This window comes from Nomascus leucogenys, chromosome 9, assembly GCF_006542625.1.
Source record: "Nomascus leucogenys isolate Asia chromosome 9, Asia_NLE_v1, whole genome shotgun sequence".
Taxonomy (NCBI): Eukaryota; Metazoa; Chordata; class Mammalia; order Primates; family Hylobatidae; genus Nomascus; species Nomascus leucogenys.
Window position 1 is genome coordinate 91,082,958 of NC_044389.1, and position 22,510 is coordinate 91,105,467.

Genomic DNA, 22,510 nt, shown 5'->3' on the forward strand with positions numbered 1-22,510 from the left:
CACTTCCACTTAGAATAAGCCATTTCAAAACACGCTACCAACTCTTTACTATGCAAATAAATGTTCCATCTAATACGGTTAGGTAAAGTTTGAGCAAGTAGATGAAAAATATTCTCTTTATGGAAACTATATTTCACAGCTTTCTGAGATCTTAGATTTGGTCTGTGGATATGAGGATAAGACACATTTAGAAATGTTAAAAAGAGAAAGAAATCTAAATATAGACAAAACTTAAAACCATAAAAACAGAAATTAGTTAATATTACCAAATGTGACAAAATCTTGGCTTTATATTAACTGGTAATCTCCATGTACGTTACATTCATCATGTAAAAAAAGTCAAAACATACTTAAAAATGCATAACTTTCATGCTTTACAATGATTAGACTGAAAGTGGAGCTTCTTTTATATTCTATCCAATTATCCAAAACAAGAGAGAAGTTAGTAAAAGGTCATTTTGACTATTGGAGCCAAATTATTATGATTTGAAGACTTCTTAAAAAAATTGTTCAAAACATATGTGACAAAAACTGAAACGAATATTTTTTCAATATTCTTGGGACTAAAGAAAGAAAAAGAAAAAAGCATTAAAAAGAATGAAAAATACCTTTCTGTTTCTCGAACTTTGTAGGAAATGTTTGACATGGTTGGATCTTAGGAGGAAGGAAAGCTCTCACAACAACTTTGGCACAGATTGTCCCAGTAAGCTCTCCTACATCATTGGGAGAGGCGATTTTGGCTGATCCCTTCTCAGAACATGTTATTTCTTCAGCAACCCAAGTTTTTGTGGGATGTTAATTCCTTTTCCCTCAGGGACAGGAGCTCCCATTCTAAGAATCTCCTATTTCCAAAAGAAGTGCTGTGCCTCTGTCATTTTTAAAAGCACCTATATTAACACTTGCTGAAATTCAGTTTATTTATATATGTTTTTAAAGTCTGTGGTTCTGCATGTTTGCATTTGTAAACCTCTTTCCTACTTGGTCACACGAGAGGCAGTGCTGGAGGCTCAATCGGTCCTCTTCCCGTGTCTTCACTGCCAAGGGCAGCCCAAGGAAAACTGGCGGCAGCAACAGGCTCAACCCCTTCGTATTTCAACCAAAGTGGCCACATGAGCCCACAATACTGGAAGCTGTAGATCTGCAGTCAGGACTGCAACTCCCTCAAAATACAAGACAAATTGTGTGTGTGCTCTCCACCACCTTATCTCTTTTTGGCAATAAGCCATGGTGTAACTCCCTTGAGATGACAAAAGGAATAAAGGTTCAGATGTAATCAAAGGACTTGTGATCAGCATGCTAGCATTTGAAGTTGCACAGCAAGCAGGTTTGGGACATAGTCATGCTTTTTTAGTTAGTTTCAATGGGTGGTGTAGGTATGAGTCAATGACAACATGAATGGTGAATGGGAATGTGATAACTCTAAAATCAGTCAGTATAGTACATTTTCATAGCTTTGAGTCCATATTTGGTCACCATTTCATGTAAACTATTTCGTGGCACTTTTTGTCCATGCAATTAGCAAGCCCAAAGAAGGAAAATAGCTAGTACAATCAATCATTCTCTACCACTGATTTGTCCATATAAATACGTATCTTCACATAAGATAAAGAGATACCGTTCTATATTTTTTGCAGGATTCTCACTGGTTTCACAAATTGCCCAATTTCAGATGTAAGTGGAGTAAAAATGGACATGTATACTACTGCCAGCAGGAAGAAGCAGCCCTATGTAAACATATCTCAGACTTGTAAAATCTGCAATTCAGTTTTCAACTATAAATATTAAAAATGGACCATTATATACACAACTTCATGCTTGAAAGGTTAGATTCATCACTGCAGAAAAAGACAACAAAAAGACAAATACATGGAATTAGTAGTCTTGAATTAAAATTTTAAATAAATACTTATTTTAAGAAAACTGGTAGAACCTTGAATAGAGTCTATAAGCCAAGTGACTGGCTATCAATGAGCCAATTGATTATCTGATATGTGTGCTATGTATTACTTTCTAAACTCCAAGATGTCATGGCAATTTCCATCTGAGGTTCATTCCACATTTTTCCTTTGCCACTGAGAATTTTAGGGTAAGTGTTTTGCTCAGTAACTTCTGGGAAAGCAGAAACTTAGGATGTTTATCACATATATACCATAATTAAATTTAATTCTGCATTTGTAACCTACATAATCTTCTGCAAGCATTACAGTACAGCTGTGGAAAGGGCTGAGGCTTGACCTCAATAATGTTGTTTACTTCACCAACACCTGACTCTAATCCTCTATTCTTCAGTTCTTGGTTCCTCCTTCCTTTTGCAAGCCTTGCCCACTGTGAATGTTGTGCAAGGTAGACCTGCCTGCTGTCAGGCCTTCAATCTGTATTACAGGTTCCATTGTGACCTAAGGCACCACAGATTTCTGGTTTCTCACCAGATTTCTGGTTTCTCACCACAGATTTCTGTTTTCTCATCTCTCTCTCATAGCAGTCATAATAACTAAGGTTTTCTTAGAACTGCATTAAGTCAGAGGTCTGAGGAACAGAGGTCTTTGAGATATACACTTACAAAGCAGATCTTAGAGACATCCTTGACATTTACTCAAAGAAAAATCAGTAAGTAGTTTGTACAGGGAAGGAGAATAACAGAGGTCTCTTCATTCACCCTGCACAATGCATGGAGTCATCTTTAAGTTTATTTATTAACATTTGTTTTTCTCTATTCAAGGAAAATAGATGCTCTACTAGGTGTGCTTTGGAGGCTGCTTTCTAATCTTCAGAGATGGAGTTCACTCGACATTCTTGCCTGTCTTGCCAATGCTAAAAAAAATGTGTCTATAGGAAGCACTCCTTTTTCCAAACCCTCACTTCTCTCTCTTAACTCTTCTTGTGTTGGTAAATTTAGAAAATGGAACTATATCTAGAAAGAAAACTAAACAACGATCAAATAGTTTTGCATATATAAATCATTGAGAGGAGCATGACCAAGAGAAGCTGGTAATTAATCAGTGATTTATACGACTGCCACAATTTGAATTTTAAGTCAAGCAAACATTTGCCACTGTGCCCTACAGCCTAATAAACACAGCAGTGTTCAAAACGGTGATACACCCAAAATAGGACTCACTAAAAGCAATCCGCTGACCTTATTTTAAAAATATAATTTAAAAAATAATTATATTTGACTATTCAATGTAACAGCTAAGTTGACCACATAAGAAATTTGAGAACATTTTCATTTTCTAATTGTTTCTTTCCTTTCTGGGGATGGGTGGGAGAGGTTGATCAGAATGATTTGCATTTGTGTGTGTTGGGTGGGTGTGCTAAACAATACTAAAGTTTCATAATTCTTATTCTTTATATAAGAAGATGCTAGATTCATAAGATCTTTAATCTTATGTAGCGTATAGTGTCTATTCTGTGGAAAAAGGAGTATTTAAAAGGAAAATTTTTCTGATTTTCTAATCGTATTCATATTACTACCAGGTTTGGCCATTTCATGAACCAAAAAGATGATGAGTTCTTTGTTGCCATTTAAGGGTATAAACTCCTTTAAAAAAGGCAGCGATTCAGATTATAAACCCCTTTTAAAAAGGCAGCGATTCAGAGGTGGCTAAGAACGATTGTGAACCCAAGTTCTGAGTGGTGTCAGAAGGCTGGCTAAAGCAAGCCTATTGCATCTCCTCTATGTGAAGTGTGCTAATGGCTGGTTTAAAAAATCATTATACTATTAGATTACAGGGCAAAGGTTAGAGAGTAAGTGGTAATTCCAGCTCAAGATGGTATTAAAAATTCTGTGAATAGGGGTTATGAGAGTGGAGGGATAGTTTTCTCAGGTGAAGAAGAATATGATGATAGGTCCATTTTCATGAGACCCACTTGACCCTGGGTGATCAAGCTAATTATCTGACAGGCTGAAAGCAGAGTATGGGAAGCTACTAAATAAATGACACTACTGAGAGAGGTTTTACTTTCTCTGGTCAAGTAGGTGAAACTGATTAAGAAAGAGAGTGAGTTATTCAGGATTTTCTCACCAATGGAGATGCTAAGGTAAGAGGCAACTAAGAGTCAGGTTTCCCATCTTTCTGCATTGCTACATAGTTTTGCTATAATTTTGCTAATAAAGCATGCCTGTCCAAAATTACTGAAGAAGCCACAAGGTGCTGGAGAAAAAATTTCAAAATGATTGAAGCATCTTGTGCATTTCCTCAGCTCATTTTTACATGCTTGGAATGCTTTTATCTTTCAGTAGTATACGCACAGCCTTTATAATTAGATCTTCACCATTATTGCATAAAGGTTTGATATTCTCTGAATAGCACAGCTCATATGGATGATCCCTTCCCTGCTTACAGTTTTACTGTTGCTTTCCATTGTCTCTCTCTCTCCCTCTCCTAGTTGTGTTACATACTAGTTCTGTGCTCTTGAAAGGCCCTTGACCTCTTGAATTTGTTTCCTTATCTGCATCACTGAGGGTAATAGACTTTATGGAGTCATTGTGTGGATTAAGTGAAATGATATTCTCTATATGAAAAGGCTATCATACAGCCTTTGCACATAGAAGGTTCTCTATAAAGAATAAACTTCTTTCCTCACTGAATACACACACAGTGACTATGGGCAGTCATATGAAGAGGCTAGAATAAACTGATGTCATAAAGGACATCACTTAAATTTAATTCAGTTTCTCCTACATAAGTCAAGACATCATTAAACAAATGATGCTTATATTTTTCTGCTTTCTCAGCTCTGTGACTAATATTGACAAGGTTCTACCATGTATTAGCATGTTTGTCAGTGTAAGTAAGGATAAACAGAAAAAGAATCACAATTAAGAATAGTTTTAAACATTAGGAAGACAAAGATTTTGAGAGAGAAGCAAAACGTTATCAGGGTGCACTGCCCCTTTCCATTCTAAAGAAAGGATTAGATAGGGAAGGTTCCAAATTGCAATGTTTGCTAAGAATTGCATTAGCTAATCAGTTTAGCAAGAAATCAGCAGTAAATATACTGATCAAAAGATATTCTGGAGATGAAATCTTTTGCTTTTTAATATCCAAAGAACTCTTCGGAATGTCACATCCAAAGGTCTGTTCTGAATGGAAAAGTCTAGTCCAGGTTAAGAGAAAGGGAGAGTGCTTCTTTTGAGAAATTATTCAGTAAAGCCTACCTTTTGCCAACAGCCAGGCATGGGTAAGCCATCTGGCCCCTGTTTTAAGGAGAAGAAAAAGAATTCCTCAGGTTCCGTAAGAGTGATTAAACTTCATAATTCACATGCTCAGAGGCTTAAAAATAAATTTCTACCCATTAGTGGCTTGGGTCATGGGCATCTTTTACTAATTAGCAACTCCCAATATATTTCCCAGTGTTAGGTAAAATAAAGAAAATTCAAATGTTTTCCAGAGTGAGTACACATTTTGAAAACACATAAAGTATAGAAAATGTTATGCCTAATTTTGAAAAAGCAACTTACAAAGCATAGTGCTACATTCATATCTATATTTTTAGATAATAAATCTATACTCTTAATTTCATTAAAACACATCTCACTGGTATCTCTATTACGTAAACCAAAATAACTTCTCTTCCTGGTCACTATTAGACTATGGCTGAATTCATGATAATGATGAATAATCAATGATAAACTATTTCTATCTGAAGTTTGTAGCTCTTCACATGCCAGTATTTTTCACTTTTCTATACTGAAAGTAAATACAGTAGAACATACTCAATTGAATTAGAAGACAGGCAGCCTATCTATATTTTTATGATAAAATATTATCCATAGCATTTATCGATTTCTCTATTTAAATTATTCAAAAGTTAGTTAACAAATTCTGAATAAAATAAGAGGTTCCTAAGTGTTGCAAAATTTATTTTAAAGTGTATGCATTCTTCAGATACAAATGATACAAATAAGGCAGGAAGAGTTGGTACATCAAGAAGGCATGCTTCTACTTTTCCCCCAACAAAATGAACATAAAATATGATTTATCATCAATACCAAGCAAACAAAGAACTGGGAACTTCATGTTGAGATTTTCTAACTATAATCACTGACTGCTTAATTTTTTAAAATATAAATACAATCTCTTAAAGAGAAATATAAATTTATCTTTAAAGAATCATGCTTATACCTGAAGAATAATATGAGAACATGCAGACCAGTATAACCATCAATGCAAACATAAAAATTTTTATTTATACCTCAGAAAATATGAATATAATTTCATTTTAAATGTAAAAAAAGAACACTTTTAAAAAGCTTCATAAAATATTTGGGAAAAACTGGTAATGCCAGATTGGTACAAGGAGAAGGTTCAACCAGCAGAATTTTAGATTTTAGTATCAGGAGGATTTTGAGTTCATGCCAATGGAGATAAGGGAGTTTTGTCTACTTTAGGAAAGTGAGTTTCAAAAGGAGAGACCATTAAATTGAAAAGGTTATGTGACAAAGAAGAAGGTTGGGGCTGCAGACTTTTATCATCTTTAGAAGCTCAGAGAAGTTTGGTCTTCTTCTCTGTGGTCTCTTAAAGCATTCTCTTGAATTGGTTAACACTTGCCAACAGAAGCTGAATTCCGTAGATTGGGCCTTATTCACAGCCTGATAGAAATATAGCAAAAAAGGCAGAAATACCTTTATTTGTTTTAGAGAAAAAGAAAAAAAGTCAAACTTAGGTGGAAAACCAAAATTATGGTCTAGCAGTGTCTTTGCATCAAATATTTTCACATAATTTTAATGTAATCTTTAAATATTTATTGAAAAAATTAATATCCCAAAGAACACAGAAAAGGTGGTCATGTCAGTTGTGAGAACAACATCAGGAGATTAATTTGCATTCATTGATAGAAACGCGTGCTTGCTCTCTGACTCTGCAGAGTGGCAGAAGGAGCCTGTTCATGCACATGCATGTAGGGTGTTTATCATGTAAAGCTTGCCCAGAAAGCACCACTTTACACTGATAGAGATGAACATGTGATAAACAAAGGAACTGCATGCAGGGTGGTAGGAAAGAGAAATACTGTACCAATTGGCAAGGGGCATCCAGCCCATCCAGGCCAGGCTGGCCTGGCTCCCCTTTTTCCCCCTTAACGCCACGGAATCCCTGTTTGTAAAGATTAACTCATAATGTTACTAACACAAGAAATCACTTAAGCACAAATTCTGCGAAAGAAGTAACTACAACAACAAAGGCTGGGAGAGGAGCAACTCTGAAGGGAAAAGTAACATCCAGTGAAGTTGGGCAGAGTAAAATGGAGGGAGACATATTCCTACAACGGGGGCTTGTCTGAAAACAGTGGCCTTCTCTTTTGAGGGGTATGGAATAGTGCTAGTTTCTTTCGGATCTTACATTCAGGTTCCAGTTGTGCCGTGATATTTGGGGGTTAAGAAACCAGGCAGAGCTAGTGGCCAGAGACAAGATGTGGAACATATCAGGATAACTGATAAATGTTTCTGGGTATCTTGAAGTCCATGTTAAACGACCCCAATCAGAAACCCTCCTGTTACGGATCCCTCCAGCTTGCTCTTCTCCCATCTGATCCCCTCACACAAACATCTGGAGACAGTTCCACAAGGCAGACATACCAACGGGCAGGGTGCATCTAATCCAGGAGCACCCTGTTCTCCTTTCTCCCCTTTAGGCCCCTTTTTGCCTTTCTTTCCCTTTTCCCCCTGTGGATACAAGGGTTTAAATAAAAGACAAATTTTATTTGGGGGAAAATAATGGTAATTCAAAAGATGGTTTAGGTAAGAAAATTCTGGAAGGGCATTTACCACTGTTTTCTGATTTAGGTAAGGCATGATATTATAAAAGCTAACTTATATTTTCAGAGTGGCAATGGATTCTGGGCAGGGGCATGTGGGATTTTATTTAAGATACTCAACAAGACAAAAGAAGGAGGCTTAAAAGCTGATACATCAGAAGTGCTAACTTAGACCACAATGTCACAATCACGAATTAGGTGTTTGAGTCACAGATCCTGTGAGGATGACAGGTACCAAAACCATTGAAGCCAGTCAGTGGCAGATGAAGTTCAGGGAAATAATGGATACTTCACTCAGTTTTCAATACCTGTCACCTTGCTTTTTTCTAATCCTGTAACAGATGAAAGCTGCATTGAACCAGAGGAAAAGGAAAGAATATTAACAGTGTCTATTTCTTTGAAATGTATCCAACTTTATGATTGATATTACTTGTGTAACTCTCATTCAAAAATATTCAATATCTTAAAATATGCTTCTATTTCTTTTAATATTTTTTACATCCTTTTGTTATAGCAAAACTTCTTTTAAAAGAAACTAAAAGCAAATACTTTCCTTATTAAGTCAGGTAAACAAATGTTAAAAGTGTTAATACTTTGCAGCAATGCCAACTGGAGAAACAGACTTATTTATAAACCTAGGGATCTTCTTTAATTCACTCTCTTACTGATCTCATGCCACGTATTTACAATGGTAAATGAGTTTCCAGCTTACTCACAATGTAACAAAAGCCAAAAAAAAAAAAAAAAAAATCTGTTCAGGAGAGGAAAAGCAGCTTGGACTCAGTAAAAATGAGCTAAGCAGGATAATTACATAGTGGGAATGTAGCTATGGAAATTAGTATTTAGGAATCAAGGTAAAGGTTGTGGGAAATCTGCATGGATCATAAGGCCAGAGGAATTAAGGAAAGGAGGCAAAAGGAGGAGTAGGAAGGAATGCACCTCAGCTGTTTTATATTAACATCAGTATCTCTGCATATTTATAGACAGGGAGTTAGTGCCGTGCAGAATTCAAAATACTATACAATACATACTTAAATAAATGTATTCATTCTGCAATCAGGATGGGAGTTGTAATAAAACTGAATAATCTCTGAAGCAAAGCAACATGAATATTGAAAGGTTAAAAGAGATATATGTAACAGAAATATACGAGATGTGCATTCAAATTAATACATTCATTCTGACAGCATGAGCAAAAGCTCTTCATTTATCTCCTGTGTGCCAAAAAGATTGCATCAGAAGGCTCAGAATCAAAAACACTTGGATTTCTTGAATATGGGGCAAAGAGACATTCTCTGTGGCTTAGTTGATCATGATCAAAGACGATGACCTCAGAAGTCAGGGTGAAATGAGAGCAGTTGTGATAGAAAGTAAGATGGGAGGAACATTCAGGAGTAAGTTGGTCACTCACTCAAGATGGATCAACATCCTTCCTTAACAAATCACTTCAGTACCATGACATAAAACCGATGTAAACTCATTTGGATGAGCTCTTCCCTCCCAGAGGGCAGTGGACTCTTCATATAGGTGTGTCTGAGACCAGGTGTGTTGGGTATTATCACTTTGGAATTCAATTTATTATTGGATTGGTAAATCAACTCAGATTAACCACTCAACAGAAAAATGTCGTCATATGAATGTTACTGTGCCAGGCTATAGGAATCATTTTTCAGTAATATTTTAGTGAGCCTCAAGCTTTATGGGAAAGAAACACTACAGTATGAAGAATAATGTGCCAATGTTATTATTAGTCAGCATTGTTTTGTAATATGTACTGATTCTCCATGCAATACAAAACCATGTCATTGTGGGTATGAGTACATGAGAGCTCTTGATAACTTTTATTTCCCATGTCAAAGAATTATATACACGAATTATTCTCATTTAGAATCAATTTTTGTAAATTTGAAACTTCTAATCATGGAAGCTGAACATGGAAATATGTTATATGGGTGATTAACATTATTCTGAGGATCAAGTTTCTAGCTTTTATGCTTTCCTATGCTGTAATGCTGGTAATTTCTTTCTCATAAACATGAGTATCCTCCTAATGGTATTTTTTTTTTTTTTGGGGGGGGGATAGGGTCTCACTCTTCTTGCCCAGGCTGGAGTGCAGTGGCATGATCTCGACTCACTACAACCTCCGCCTCCTGGGTTCAAGTGATTCTCTGGCCTCAGCCTCCTGAGTAGCTGGGATTACAGGTGCCCACCACCACCCCCAGCTAATTTTTGTATTTTTAGTAGAGACGGGGTTTCATCATGTTGGCCAGGCTGGTCTCAAACTCCTGACCTCAAGTGATCCACCCGCCTCGGCCTCCCAAAGTGTTGGGATTACAGGCGTGAGCCACCACACCCAGCGATAATATGTTTTTGAGTGATTAAGATTTTAGGCTCATACAACCCATTAGGTAAATATAAAATGCATATATATATATATATATATATATATATATATATATATATATGTTTTTGAGTTTTTTTAGAGACAGAGTCTTGTTCTGTCACCCAGGCTAAAGTACAGTGGTGCGAGCATAGCTCATTGCAGCCTCAAACTCTTGAGTTCAAGTGATCTTCCCACCTCAGCCTCTGGAGTAGCTGGGACTATAGGTACATGCCACCATGCCCCACCATATTTTTTTATTTTTTAGTAGAGATGGGGGTCTCACTAGAGATGGGTTGCCCAGGCTAGTGTTGAACTCTGGGCCTTACGCAGTCCTCCCACCTTGGACTCTCAAAGCACTGGGATTATAGGCATGAACCACTGCACCCAGCTACACATCATCTTTAAAACACAATCATCTTGGGCTGAAAGCTTATATGCACAATTTATCTCAAAACATATGTATTTTACAGTCAGAATTTATAATTCAGAATAAAAGAATTTTTTATACTTCAGTTTCCTTGTTTGTGAAGTGGGGAAAATAACGCCAACTTCAGGGATTGTTATGAGGATTAAAAGACTTATCATATGTAAAGCTCTTGGGAAAGCACATATCGCTCAGTAAATGTGAAGATACCGGTGATGATGATGGGGCTTTCAGATAACCGCTTACACGGGCTCTCTTACCAATGGGTGGGAGGAGAGTCTAAGCAATGCTTAAGGCCTAAAACTTCCACCACAAGCTTAATAATCTTCTTTCTTTGACAACTGTCATTTAGCCTGGCTTGTCAACAGCTATGAATGTCACTGTTCAGGAGACTTCATAAGGTTAAATAGAGCAGAGACATAAATTAACCTGAGAAATATAACAGGTTTAAATTTGTACTGTGAAATGTAGTTTCAGCCACTTTAAGATTTTCACTGTTCTATTGAGGGATTGAGTTTTTGATGGCTTCTTTTGTTGTGTCCAATGTAAAAAATTCTCCTTAGATCTACTACCATGTAAAAGACCCAAGCAAAATACTGAGAAAGGGGTGGTGGGGAAAGAGAGAGAGAGAGAGAGAGAGAGAGAGAGAGAGAGAACAATGGAGGGAGGGAGGGAAGGAGAGAAAAGAAACAGAGGAGAGCAAAGGAGGGAAGGGAGGAGAAAAGAACAAAGGAGAAGAAAGGAAAAAATGACTTTTAAAATGCATAATCCAAACTTTTCTTTCAAGTCATAAAACCACATTGCCTGATATTGGCTCCTAAAGACCATGGAGCTGATGGTTCTGAGATAGAACTTCAGCATCAACCTCATGAAACACACCAGTATCTCTGTTTTAAAAATCGCTGTTGCTCTGAATCTGAAAGTGGCAAGTCCTAGTCCTGCATAGTGAACTTACTGTAGTTTATCAGTCACACTGCTTCTCCTCCATTTTCAAATAAAAAAATATCAACGTACAAAACATATCTCCATTTCTCTACTGGGAAGTAGTGAAGACAAGTGAGATGCTGCCTTTGCAGGGTTCAATGAGCTCTGCCAAATACCACTGCAGATTTGTGCCATTTAATTTTACTTTTTAAGATAATTTTTTTTCAAAAATCCTTTATTTTTCAATAAATTGGTGTCAGGTGGTTGAAAAACTGTAGCTAGAATATCTGGGGATAATAATTTTTTCTTCTATGCCAGGCAGTGCCCTTATATCTGGCAGTACAGCCTTCTTCATTCCTCTCTGAAGACCTGATTCCTTAAATCAGGCATCAGTATGTTTTTGGAGCACAGGATGGAGAAAGATTAAGTGTCAAATGGAATCACACAAGCTGAACAGCAAAGCAGACAGCAGGAGAAGAATCAAACAAGGTGCATGCTGGGATGGAGAGGTCACCTTTTCTCCCTTTTCTCCTAGATCACCCTTCTCACCCCGTGGACCAGGGAAGCCCTGTAAGATAAAAAGCAAACCAAAAAGATCTATTGGTGTAATATTGGCAAAATCATATAGAAACAAATATTTTAGGATTTTACATTTCTGAGCTTAAATATAACAAGAAATGGCTCACCAGTCTTAAGACTTAGATAATAAAGCAGTGCTTAGAAACATAAGTTTTCTAATGTCTCAATTATCTATACACAGCAGGTTTCTTGCTTTTTCATTTAAGAAATACAGAGTAGAAAGAATACCAGAATACTAGTTTGAATTCTGGCAAGTTCACTGATTTGTGCAGATCTGGGCAAATCACTTACCTCTCTGCACTTTAGTCCGTTGACTGTAACACGGGGTTAATGATATCTACCAGACAGCTGTTGTGAATGTTAAACATGATGATGTACTACAAAGTACCAGAATGATGCCTGCCCATAACAGGTGCTCATAAATAGTAACTAGTATTACTTTTGGTATTCTCATTATTCATGTAATACAGGATGAGCAGTGATTGTGTCTAGAGGCATTTACTTTCGACATTCTCTATTTTCACAGAATCATATTAGCATAAGATATATAGGGACTAGATGCTAAAAGGAAAAAATATTGCATAACTGCTTTGAGAAAAAAACATAATATGTCATTCTGTAAGGATAGCATGTGAGAAGTATATTGGTTTTATGCATATTTTTCATAAATAGGTCATACTGATGTTAAGAGTACCCTCAATTTGGGAAAGTATTTTGAAGTGCCACTATCCACTACCAGTTATTAATTTTATACGAGATAATTGTGTTTTTTTGCTTTTCTGTTTTATCTCATGCAAACACTAGTGTATTTTATATTGCTGTTTACATGCACGGCAGTATATGTTCTATGCATACCTATATGCACAGAAAAAAAGTATTCTTTTTGTTATTGATGATGGAGACCATCAACATCTATTATAATAGGATGATGTTTATTGTACTTATTACTTACATCAAGACCAGGCTCTCCATCTTTCCCCTGCCAAAGAACCATAGTAGCTACATTAGTGTTTCTAAGTTTTATGAATAGATTATTGCTTTATTTAAGGCTGTCTGAACATGCAACACTAGTACTACAACAACTACTTCAGAAATGTGAAAAAGATTCTCATTTGGATTAGTGACTGTTAGTGTTGCAGTTAAGGGTCATGAAAATTTTATATTATATATTGGGCTAAATAGACTAATATTTTGCTGATGTTTAAGGCTTGGTAGCTAAGTTATCGGTGCAGGAGTTAAATTAAAAACAAAAATACTGTTTAGTTGATTAGTGACTGTTAGTGCTGAAGTTAAGGGTCACGAAAATTTTATATGATATATTGGGTTAAATAAACTAATATTCTGCTGATGTTTAAAGCTTGGTATCTAAGTTACCAGTCCAGGAGTTAAGTTAAAAGCAAAAATACTGTTTAGTTGATTTAAAAACATACCAGCACTAATAGAGGATGTGAATCAATGCTACTTTAATTTGATAACTTAGTAGTTAGCTCACAAATGAGTAAAGAATGTAGAAATACAGTTTTAATTTAGCTAGATGTGCACACTGTGTAGGAAGGGTGTGAAGGTTGCAACTTAAAAGCTGTTTTTAAGTAAGCTTTGTAAATGAATAATCCCCCAATGTTTTTTAAAAGTCGTAAGACTGTTAGGCAAGAATGATAAATTCACTCCCATGGTGCAGATTATCACGGTGATGACCCTATTGTGTCATATTATGGATCCATCCAAAGTTCACGAGAGGTTACTTTGATTTCATCAATAGATTTTGAAACCTATTTCAAAATCAGCATCTTTTTTTTTGATTTAGCACTAGGTAATCATGGTTTATGTTTATTATTTCAATTCATAAAAAGCATGTGGGAGATATGGAAATGTTAAAACCCTTAATGCAACATACGCTTCTCCTGTTGTCCTACCCTATCTTAATGAATCAATTATAATTATTCCCAGGATGATATTTTCAAAGCAAACCGGAGGTCTCAATTTGAATTCGGTGTAATTAAGAATTTTCAGGCCGGGCACAATGTCTCACACCTATAAATCGAACACTTTGAGAGGCCGAGAAGAGCGGATCACTTGAGGTCAGGAGTTTGAGACCAGACTGGCCAACATAGTGAAACCCCATCTCTACTAAAAATACAAAAATTAGCTGGCATGGTGGCACACATCTGTAATCCCAGCTACTCAGGAGGCTGAGGCAGGAGAATTGCTTGAACCCGGTAGGTGGAGGTTGCAGTGAGCCAAGATCGCGCCACTGCACTCCAGCCTGGGCAAAAGAGCAAGACTCCATCTCAAATAATAATAAGAAGAAGAGAAGAATTTTCAGAAGACAGAACACTATCAATGTTCTATGTTCTGAAGATCATTTGTTATCACAGTAATTTAGAAAGTCAGAAACATCAAGTCGTCATAAGTATCAATGTAATTTGGGGAATAATTTTTACTAGCAAGAGTCATTTTAGTAAATAGTCTATAGGAACAGATAAAGTCTGAAGAGGCTGTTTTCAGTGAAGCTTCCACAGCCATTTTTGGATCCAGTGATCTTCCAAGGAAGTGCCAGTTATGAGTGTCCAGTCAGATGATGTAGGCAGGGCATCTTCTGACAGTTAGGATCCTGTTCTAGAGTTAATAGTTTATTCTAGAGATAGTCTCTGATCCTGTCAATCTCGTGAAGTGCCTGGATATGTGTCTGTACATGATGAGAGGGCGAGAGACTGAATATGACCTATTTGTGAAGGACATGGAAGTACTGAATGTATAAATAATGAGTGGATTGTTGTTTCTTCTCTAACATTAGTCTGCCCCACAAGGGAAGGGTTAACCGTTTCAGTGACTGGTCATCTACGCATGCGGAAGGTGGGGATGTGCGTGTGACCGGGAACTCACAGGCAGCCCATAGGGCCCTCTTGGTCCAGGCTCTCCCATAGCTCCTTTTTCACCCTAAAATGAAAAGTAGAAAGTTCAAATCATACACACACACCTACATTCACACACTTTCTCTCATGCCCTATGTCTAAAGCCTCTATTTCAAGGACCATTCTAAGAAAATCTCAAAGATTTAGGCTCTTGCAGAGTCACTGCCAGTGATATTTGGAAAGTAATCCACAGTAGCATCTTTTACTAAATCACCTTTGAAAGAGGGGCAGCACAAGATTGCTGCTGGCCAGCTGTGCAAAAGCATTTGCATATCTCAGATGCTATACTTAGGTTTCTTTGGCATTAGTGTGAAACATTTGTTTGTTACTAATTATTTTGTTAGCACCTTTAAATGTAAGAATAAAGTGCCTTTCTTTTTTGAGACAGGGTCTCCCTCTTTCATCCAGGCTGGAGTGCAGTGGCATGATCATGGCTCACTGAAACCTTAAACTACTGGGCCTAAGTGATCCTCCCACCTCGACCTCCTGAGTAGCTGGGACTACAGGCGAGCACCACTATGCCCAGGTAGTTTTTAAATTATTTGTAGAGATGGGGGTCTTACTATGTTGTCCAGGCTGGTCTTGAACTCTGGGGCCTCAAGCAATCCTCCCACCTTGGACTCCCAAAGTGTTGGGATTACAGGCTTGAACCACAGTGCCTGGCCTGAAATACCTTTTCTTCTATCAAAAAACAATTATTCAGGGAAACCCTTTCTTGATTGCCCACTTCCTACCCTCAGCTATATTTTATTTCACAGCCCTTAGACACCAGAAGATGCATAAAGCTTATGACCTGCTTATTCTCTGCTACCCTCACTAGAATACACACATGAGGGTTCTGGGGCCTCTAGCTTTGTTGTTCCCTATAGCATCCTTATAGCTTAGAATAGTGTATGGCACATCAGTAAATGTTTGTTGAATGAATGAATCAAAACGAATCTATATAATCATATACACCGTTTGCTTCCTTTCTGAAAAAGAGGATTTATTTATTTTTTATTTATTTTTTATTTTGAGACAGAGTCTTGCTCTGTTGCCCGGGCTAGAGTGCAGTGGCACAACCTTGGCTCACTGCAACCTCCACCTCCCAGGTTCAAACAATTCTGCCTCAGCCTCCCGAGTAGCTGGGATTACAGGTGCCCACCACCATGCCTGGCCAATTTTTGTATTTTTAGTAGAGACGGGGTTTCACCATGTTGGCCAGGCTGGTCAGGAAGTCTTGACTTCAGGTGATCCACCCACCTGAGCCTCCCAAAGTGCTGGGATTATAGGCGTGAGCCACCGTGCCTGGCCTGAAAAAGAGGGTTAAAAACTTTCAACCCCTCTGAATGCTAGATAAGGTAGGTATATGTTATCTTCCTCACTTTCTCTCCAAGTGCCTATTTAAATAGAACAGCTTTCCCCATCTTACATGATATTCTTGAACGCTTATAAAGAATAAGTGTTATTGGAGGTAATCTTGTGAATAGAATAATTGTGATGATAAAGAAAGAGATATTCTGTATTTCAAATGGTGTTTTCTGCTGCTGCCATCTCCAAATTGAAGCGTTTGTCAGTATTTAGTAGGAAAACTTCAGGAGTAATGGTGATTTTATATGAGTAGTCAAACAGAAAATCTTATCTCCTTTTATCATACCCCTGAAGGAGTTTAAAGGTTAGCAAATCTTTTTTCTCGGCAAAACGCCAGGTTCAGCTGATAACAGTGCCTGCAGAGCCACCTGATATGCCTGTGTTTCTCCAGATTCCCATGTGAGCAAATTTCAGGTCCCTGTTAGCATTTTCTTTATCTAAATTTGAGGGGTCAGTGGAACTAATTAACACTGTCGCCTAGAGGCAATATGGTACCGGTGAGATTACTGAAAATAAATATGATAAAAGTTTGAACTTTTACTCATTATTACTTCACGGTTATTACCAAAGCAGAAGCTATTGCACTCAGCACAGTGGCCAGATTTTAAATGAAACATTAAACATTTTTTTAAGAAGCAAATTTCCTTAATTTGTTAAGAGACATCTATAAAAAATATCTACAGCATATTTCTTAATAGTGAAATATCAAAAACAGTCCCTTTAAGAATGGAGCAAGGGACGGGTGCAATGGCTTATGCCTTGCACTTTGGGAGTTCAAGGCAGGAGGATCATTTGAGGCCAGGAGTTTGAGACCAGCCTGGGGAACAAGGTGAGACTCTATCTCTAAAAAAACAACCAAATAAAATAACTAGTAAGGTGTGTATGTGTAAGTGTGTATCTATCTATATCTATCTATCTGTGTGTGTGTGCACACACGCACGTGTAGTGGGAGATCCACATAAACTGGACTATGTCTAGTTTGAAATAACTGAAATAACTCCATAGATTAGGGTGGGTCTAATTGGAAAAATCTCCATAGATTATTTTGATATAACCATTCCCTTCTCACCTGAGAATCTTGGCTTTGTCTTATTCTTAAAACAAATATACTATGGCTTATTTGAATAAAGCTGTCACTAAAACAGGTGTCTGTGAAACTGCTCTTCTAGAACAGCCCACCCCCAATAATTACTTAAGCTATTAACGACAATTCCATTTCTCTTGCCAGTGACTGCCTCAGAAATGGACAGCTGACCCAGTTCTGGCAAATGAGGTGTCAGGGGCATCAGCCGGGAGCTCTGGGAAAGGTTCCTCTCTGCTCAGGAAGAGACATGGGGGGAGTCTCCCTGTTCTCTGCCAGTGTCTCACCAGAGAGGATGCTTGGACCACTGTGCCTAGCTTGTCTGTGGTCAGAAGACAATGCCATCATGTGGAAAAGGGCTCCCAAGCAAAACCTAGAGTCCTCCTTTGAATATTTTCTTTTTTTTTTGTTTGTTTTTTGTTTTTTTGGAGGTAGTTTTTCTTTTTTTTTTTTTTTTATTGTACTTTAGGGTTTTAGGGTACATGTGCACAATGTGCAGGTTTGTTACATATGTATCCATGTGCCATGTTGATTTCCTGTACCCATTAACTCGTCATTTAGCATTAGGTGTATCTCCTAATGCTGTCCCTCCCCCCTCCCCCCACCCCACAACAGTCCCCGGAGTGTGATGTTCCCCTTCCTGTGTCCATGAGTTCTCATTGTTCAATTCCCACCTATGAGAGAGAACATGCGGTGTTTGGTTTTTTGTCCTTGCGATAGTTTACTGAGAATGATGTTTTCCAGTTTCATCCATGTCCCTACAAAGGACACGAACTCATCATTTTTTATGGCTGCATAGTATTCCATGGTGTATATGTGCCACATTTTCTTAATCCAGTCTATCGTTGTTGGACATTTGGGTTGGTTCCAACTCTTTGCTATTGTGAATAGTGCCGCAATAAACATACGTGTGCATGTGTCTTTATAGCAGCATGATTTATAGTCCTTTGGGTATATACCCAGTAATGGGATGGCTGGGTCAAATGGTATTTCTAGTTCGAGATCCCTGAGGAATCGCCACACTGACTTCCACAATGGTTGAACTAGTTTACAGTCCCACCAACAGTGTAAAAGTGTTCCTATTTCTCCACATCCTCTCCAGCACCTGTTGTTTCCTGATTTTTTAATGATGGCCATTCTAACTGGTGTGAGATGGTATCTCACTGTGGTTTTGATTTGCATTTCTCTGATGGCCAGTGATGATGAGCATTTCTTCATGTGTTTTCTGGCTGCATAAATGTCTTCTTTTGAGAAGTGTCTGTTCATGTCCTCTGCCCACTTTTTGATGGGGTTGTTTGTTTTTTTCTTGTAAATTTGTTTGAGTTCATTGTAGATTCTGGATATTAGCCCTTTGTCAGATGAGTAGGTTGCAAAAATTTTCTCCCATTCTGTAGGTTGCCTGTTCATTCTGATGATAGTTTCTTTTGCTGTGCAGAAGCTCTTTAGTTTAATGAGATCCCATTTGTCGATTTTGGCTTTTGTTGCCATTGCTTTTGGTGTTTTAGACATGAAGTCCTTGCCCACGCCTATGTCCTGAATGGTATTGCCTAGGTTTTCTTGTAGGATTTTAATGGTTTTAGGTCTAACATATAAGTCTTTAATCCATCTTGAATTAATTTTTGTATAAGGTGTAAGGAAGGGATCCAGTTGCAGCTTTCTACATATGGCTAGCCAGTTTTCCCAGCACCATTTATTAAATAGGGAATCCTTTCCCCATTTCTTGTTTTTGTCAGGTTTGTCAAAGATCAGATACTTGTAGCTATGCGGCATCATTTCTGAGGGCTCTGTTCTGTTCCATTGATCTATGTCTCTGTTGTGGTACCAGTACCATGCTGTTTTGGTTACTGTAGCCTTGTAGTATAGTTTAAAGTCAGGTAGCGTGATGCCTCCAGCTTTGTTCTTTTGGCTTAGGATTGACTTGGCGATGCGGGCTCTTTTTTGGTTCCATATGAACTTTAAAGTAGTTTTTTCCAATTCTGTGAAGAAAGTCCTTGGTAGCTTAATGGGGATGGCATAGAATCTATAAATTACCTTGGGCAGTATGGCCATTTTCACGATATTGATTCTTCCAACCCATGAGCATGGAATGTTCTTCCATTTGTTTGTATCCTCTTTTATTTCATTGAGCAGTGGTTTGTAGTTCTCCTTGAAGAGGTCCCTCACATCCCTTGTAAGTTGGATTCCTAGGTATTTTATTCTCTTTGAAGCAATTGTGAATGGGAGTTCACTCATGATTTGGCTCTCTGTTTGTCTGTTATTGGTGTACAAGAATGCTTGTGATTTTTGTACATTAATTTTGTATCCTGAGACTTCGCTGAAGTTGCTAATCAGCTTAAGGAGATTTTGGGCTGAGACAATGGGGTTTTCTAGATATACAATCATGTCATCTGCAAACAGGGACAATTTGACTTCCTCTTTTCCTAATTGAATACCTTTTATTTCCTTCTCCTGCCTGATTGCTCTGGCCAGAACTTCCAGCACTATGTTGAATAGGAGCTGTGAGAGAGGGCATCCCTGTCTTGTGCCAGTTTTCAGAGGGAATGCTTCCAGTTTTTGCCCATTCAGTATGATATTGGCTGTGGGTTTGTCGTAGATAGCTCTTATTATTTTGAGATACGTCCCATCAATACCTAATTTATTGAGAGTTTTTAGCATGAAGGGTTGTTGAATTTTGTCAAAGGCCTTTTCTGCATCTATTGAGATAATCATGTGGTTTTTGTCTTTGGTTCTGTTTATATGCTGGATTACATTTATTGATTTGCGTATGTTGAACCAGCCTTGCATCCCAGGGATGAAGCCCACTTGATCATGGTGGATAAGCTTTTTGATGTGCTGCTGGATTCGGTTTGCCAGTATTTTATTGAGGATTTTTGCATCAATGTTCATCAAGGATATTGGTCTGAAATTCTCTTTTTTGGTTATGTCTCTGCCAGGTTTTGGTATCAGGACGATGCTGGCTTCATAAAATGTGTTAGGGAGGATTCCCTCTTTTTCTATCGATTGGAATAGTTTCAGAAGGAATGGTACCAGTTCCTCCTTGTACCTCTGGTAGAATTCAGCTGTGAATCCATCAGGTCCTGGACTCTTTTTGGTTGGTAAGCTATTGATTATTGCCACAATTTCAGAACCTGTTATTGGTCTATTCAGAGATTGAACTTCTTCCTGGTTTAGTCTTGGGAGGGTGTATTTGTCGAGGAATTTATCCATTTCTTCTAGATTTTCTAGTTTATTTGCATAGAGGTGTTTGTAGTATTCTCTGATGGTAGATTGTATTTCTGTGGGATCGGTGGTGATATCCCCTTTTTCGTTTTTTATTGCATCTATTTGATTCTTCTCTCTTTTCTTCTTTATTAGTCTTGCTAGCGGTCCATCAGTTTTGTTGATCTTTTCAAAAAACCAGCTCCTGGATTCATTAATTTTTTGAAGGGTTTTTTGTGTCTCTATTTCCTTCAGTTCTGCTCTGATTTTAGTTATTTCTAGCCTTCTGCTAGCTTTTGAATGTGTTTGCTCTTGCTTTTCTAGTTCTTTTAATTGTGATGTTAGGGAGTCAATTTTGGATCTTTCCTGCTTTCTCTTGTGGGCATTTAGTGCTATAAATTTCCCTCTACACACTGCTTTGAATGTGTCCCAGAGATTCTGGTATGTTGTGTCTTTGTTCTCGTTGGTTTCAAAGAACATCTTTATTTCTGCCTTCATTTCATTATGTACCCAATAGTCATTCAGGAGCAGGTTGTTCAGTTTCCATGTAGTTGAGTGGTTTTGAGTGAGTTTCTTAATCCTGAGTTCTAGTTTGATTGCACTGTGGTCTGAGAGACAGTTTGTTATAATTTCTGTTCTTTTACATTTGCTGAGGAGAGCTTTACTTCCAACTATGTGGTCAATTTTGGAATAGGTGTGGTGTGGTGCTGAAAAAAATGTATATTCTGTTGACTTGGGGTGGAGAGTTCTGTAGATGTCTATTAGGTCCACTTTATGTAGAGCTGAGTTCAATTCCTGGATATCCTTGTTAACTTTCTGTCTCGTTGATCTGTCTAATGCTGACAGTGGGGTGTTAAAATCTCCCATTATTATTGTGTGGGAGTTTAAGTCCCTTTATAGGTCACTCAGGACTTGCTTTATGAATCTGGGTGCTCTTGTGTTGGGTGCATATATATTTAGGATAGTTAGCTCTTCTTGTTGAATTGATCCCTTTACCATTATGTAATGGCCTTCTTTGTCTCTTTTGATCTTTGTTGGTTTAAAGTCTATTTTATCAGAGACTAGGATTGCAACCCCTGCCTTTTTTTGTTTTCCAGTTGCTTGATAGATCTTCCTCCATCCCTTTATTTTGAGTCTATGTGTGTCTCTGCACGTGAGATGGGTTTCCTGAATACAGCACACTGATGGGTCCTGACTCCTTATCCAGTTTGCCAGTCTGTGTCTTTTGATTGGAGCATTTAGCCCATTTACATTTAACGTTAATATTGTTATGTGTGAATATGATCCTGTCATTATGATGTTAGTTGGTTATTTTGCTCGTTAGTTGCTATAGTTTCTTCCTAGTCTCAATGGTCTTTACAATTTGGCATGTTTTTGCAGTGGCTGGTACCGGTTGTTCCTTTCCGTGTTTAGTGCTTCCTTCAGGAGCTCTTTTAGGGCAGGCCTGGTGGTGACAAAATCACTCAGCGTTTGCTTGTCTGTAAAGTGTTTTATTTCTCCTTCACTTATGAAGCTTAGTTTGGGGGGATAGGAGATTCTGGGTTGAAAATTCTTTTCTTTAAGAATGTTGAATATCGGCCCCCACTCTCTTCTGGCTTGTAGAGTTTCTGCTGAGAGATCAGCTGTTAGTCTGATGGGCTTCCCTTTGTGGGTAACCCGACCTTTCTCTCTGGCTGCCCTTAACATTTTTTCTTTCATTTCAACTTTGGTGAATCTGACAATAATGTGTCTTGGAGTTGCCCTTCTCGAGGAGTATCTTTGTGGCGTTCTCTGTATTTCCTGAATCTGAATGCTGGCCTGCCTTGCTAGATTGGGGAAGTTCTCCTGGATAATATCTTGCAGAGTGTTTTCCAACTTGGTTCCATTCTCCCCATCATTTTCAGGTACACCAATCAGACGTA

At 37.8% G+C, this 22,510-nt stretch overlaps 1 protein-coding gene across 2 annotated transcripts in view; it reads right to left on the bottom strand.

Moving 5' to 3' along the window:
- Positions 1–544: 544 nt before the first annotated feature.
- COL25A1 (collagen type XXV alpha 1 chain) overlaps positions 545–22,510 on the bottom strand; it is a 503,960-nt gene continuing 481,994 nt past the window's right edge. Inside the window, exons 33-38 of one of the 2 annotated variants that reach the window (XM_003257720.4) lie at positions 14,952–15,005; positions 13,021–13,047; positions 12,004–12,057; positions 7,020–7,097; positions 5,162–5,200; positions 545–1,835 (exon numbers count right to left, since the gene is read on the bottom strand). In XM_003257720.4, the coding sequence (XP_003257768.1) occupies positions 1,833–1,835; positions 5,162–5,200; positions 7,020–7,097; positions 12,004–12,057; positions 13,021–13,047; positions 14,952–15,005 (255 nt within the window). In that variant the 3' untranslated portion in view covers positions 545–1,832. Of the gene's footprint in view, positions 1,836–5,161; positions 5,201–7,019; positions 7,098–11,706; positions 12,058–13,020; positions 13,048–14,951; positions 15,006–22,510 lie in introns of those variants that run through there. The other variant, XM_012499352.2, reaches the window with a different exon arrangement.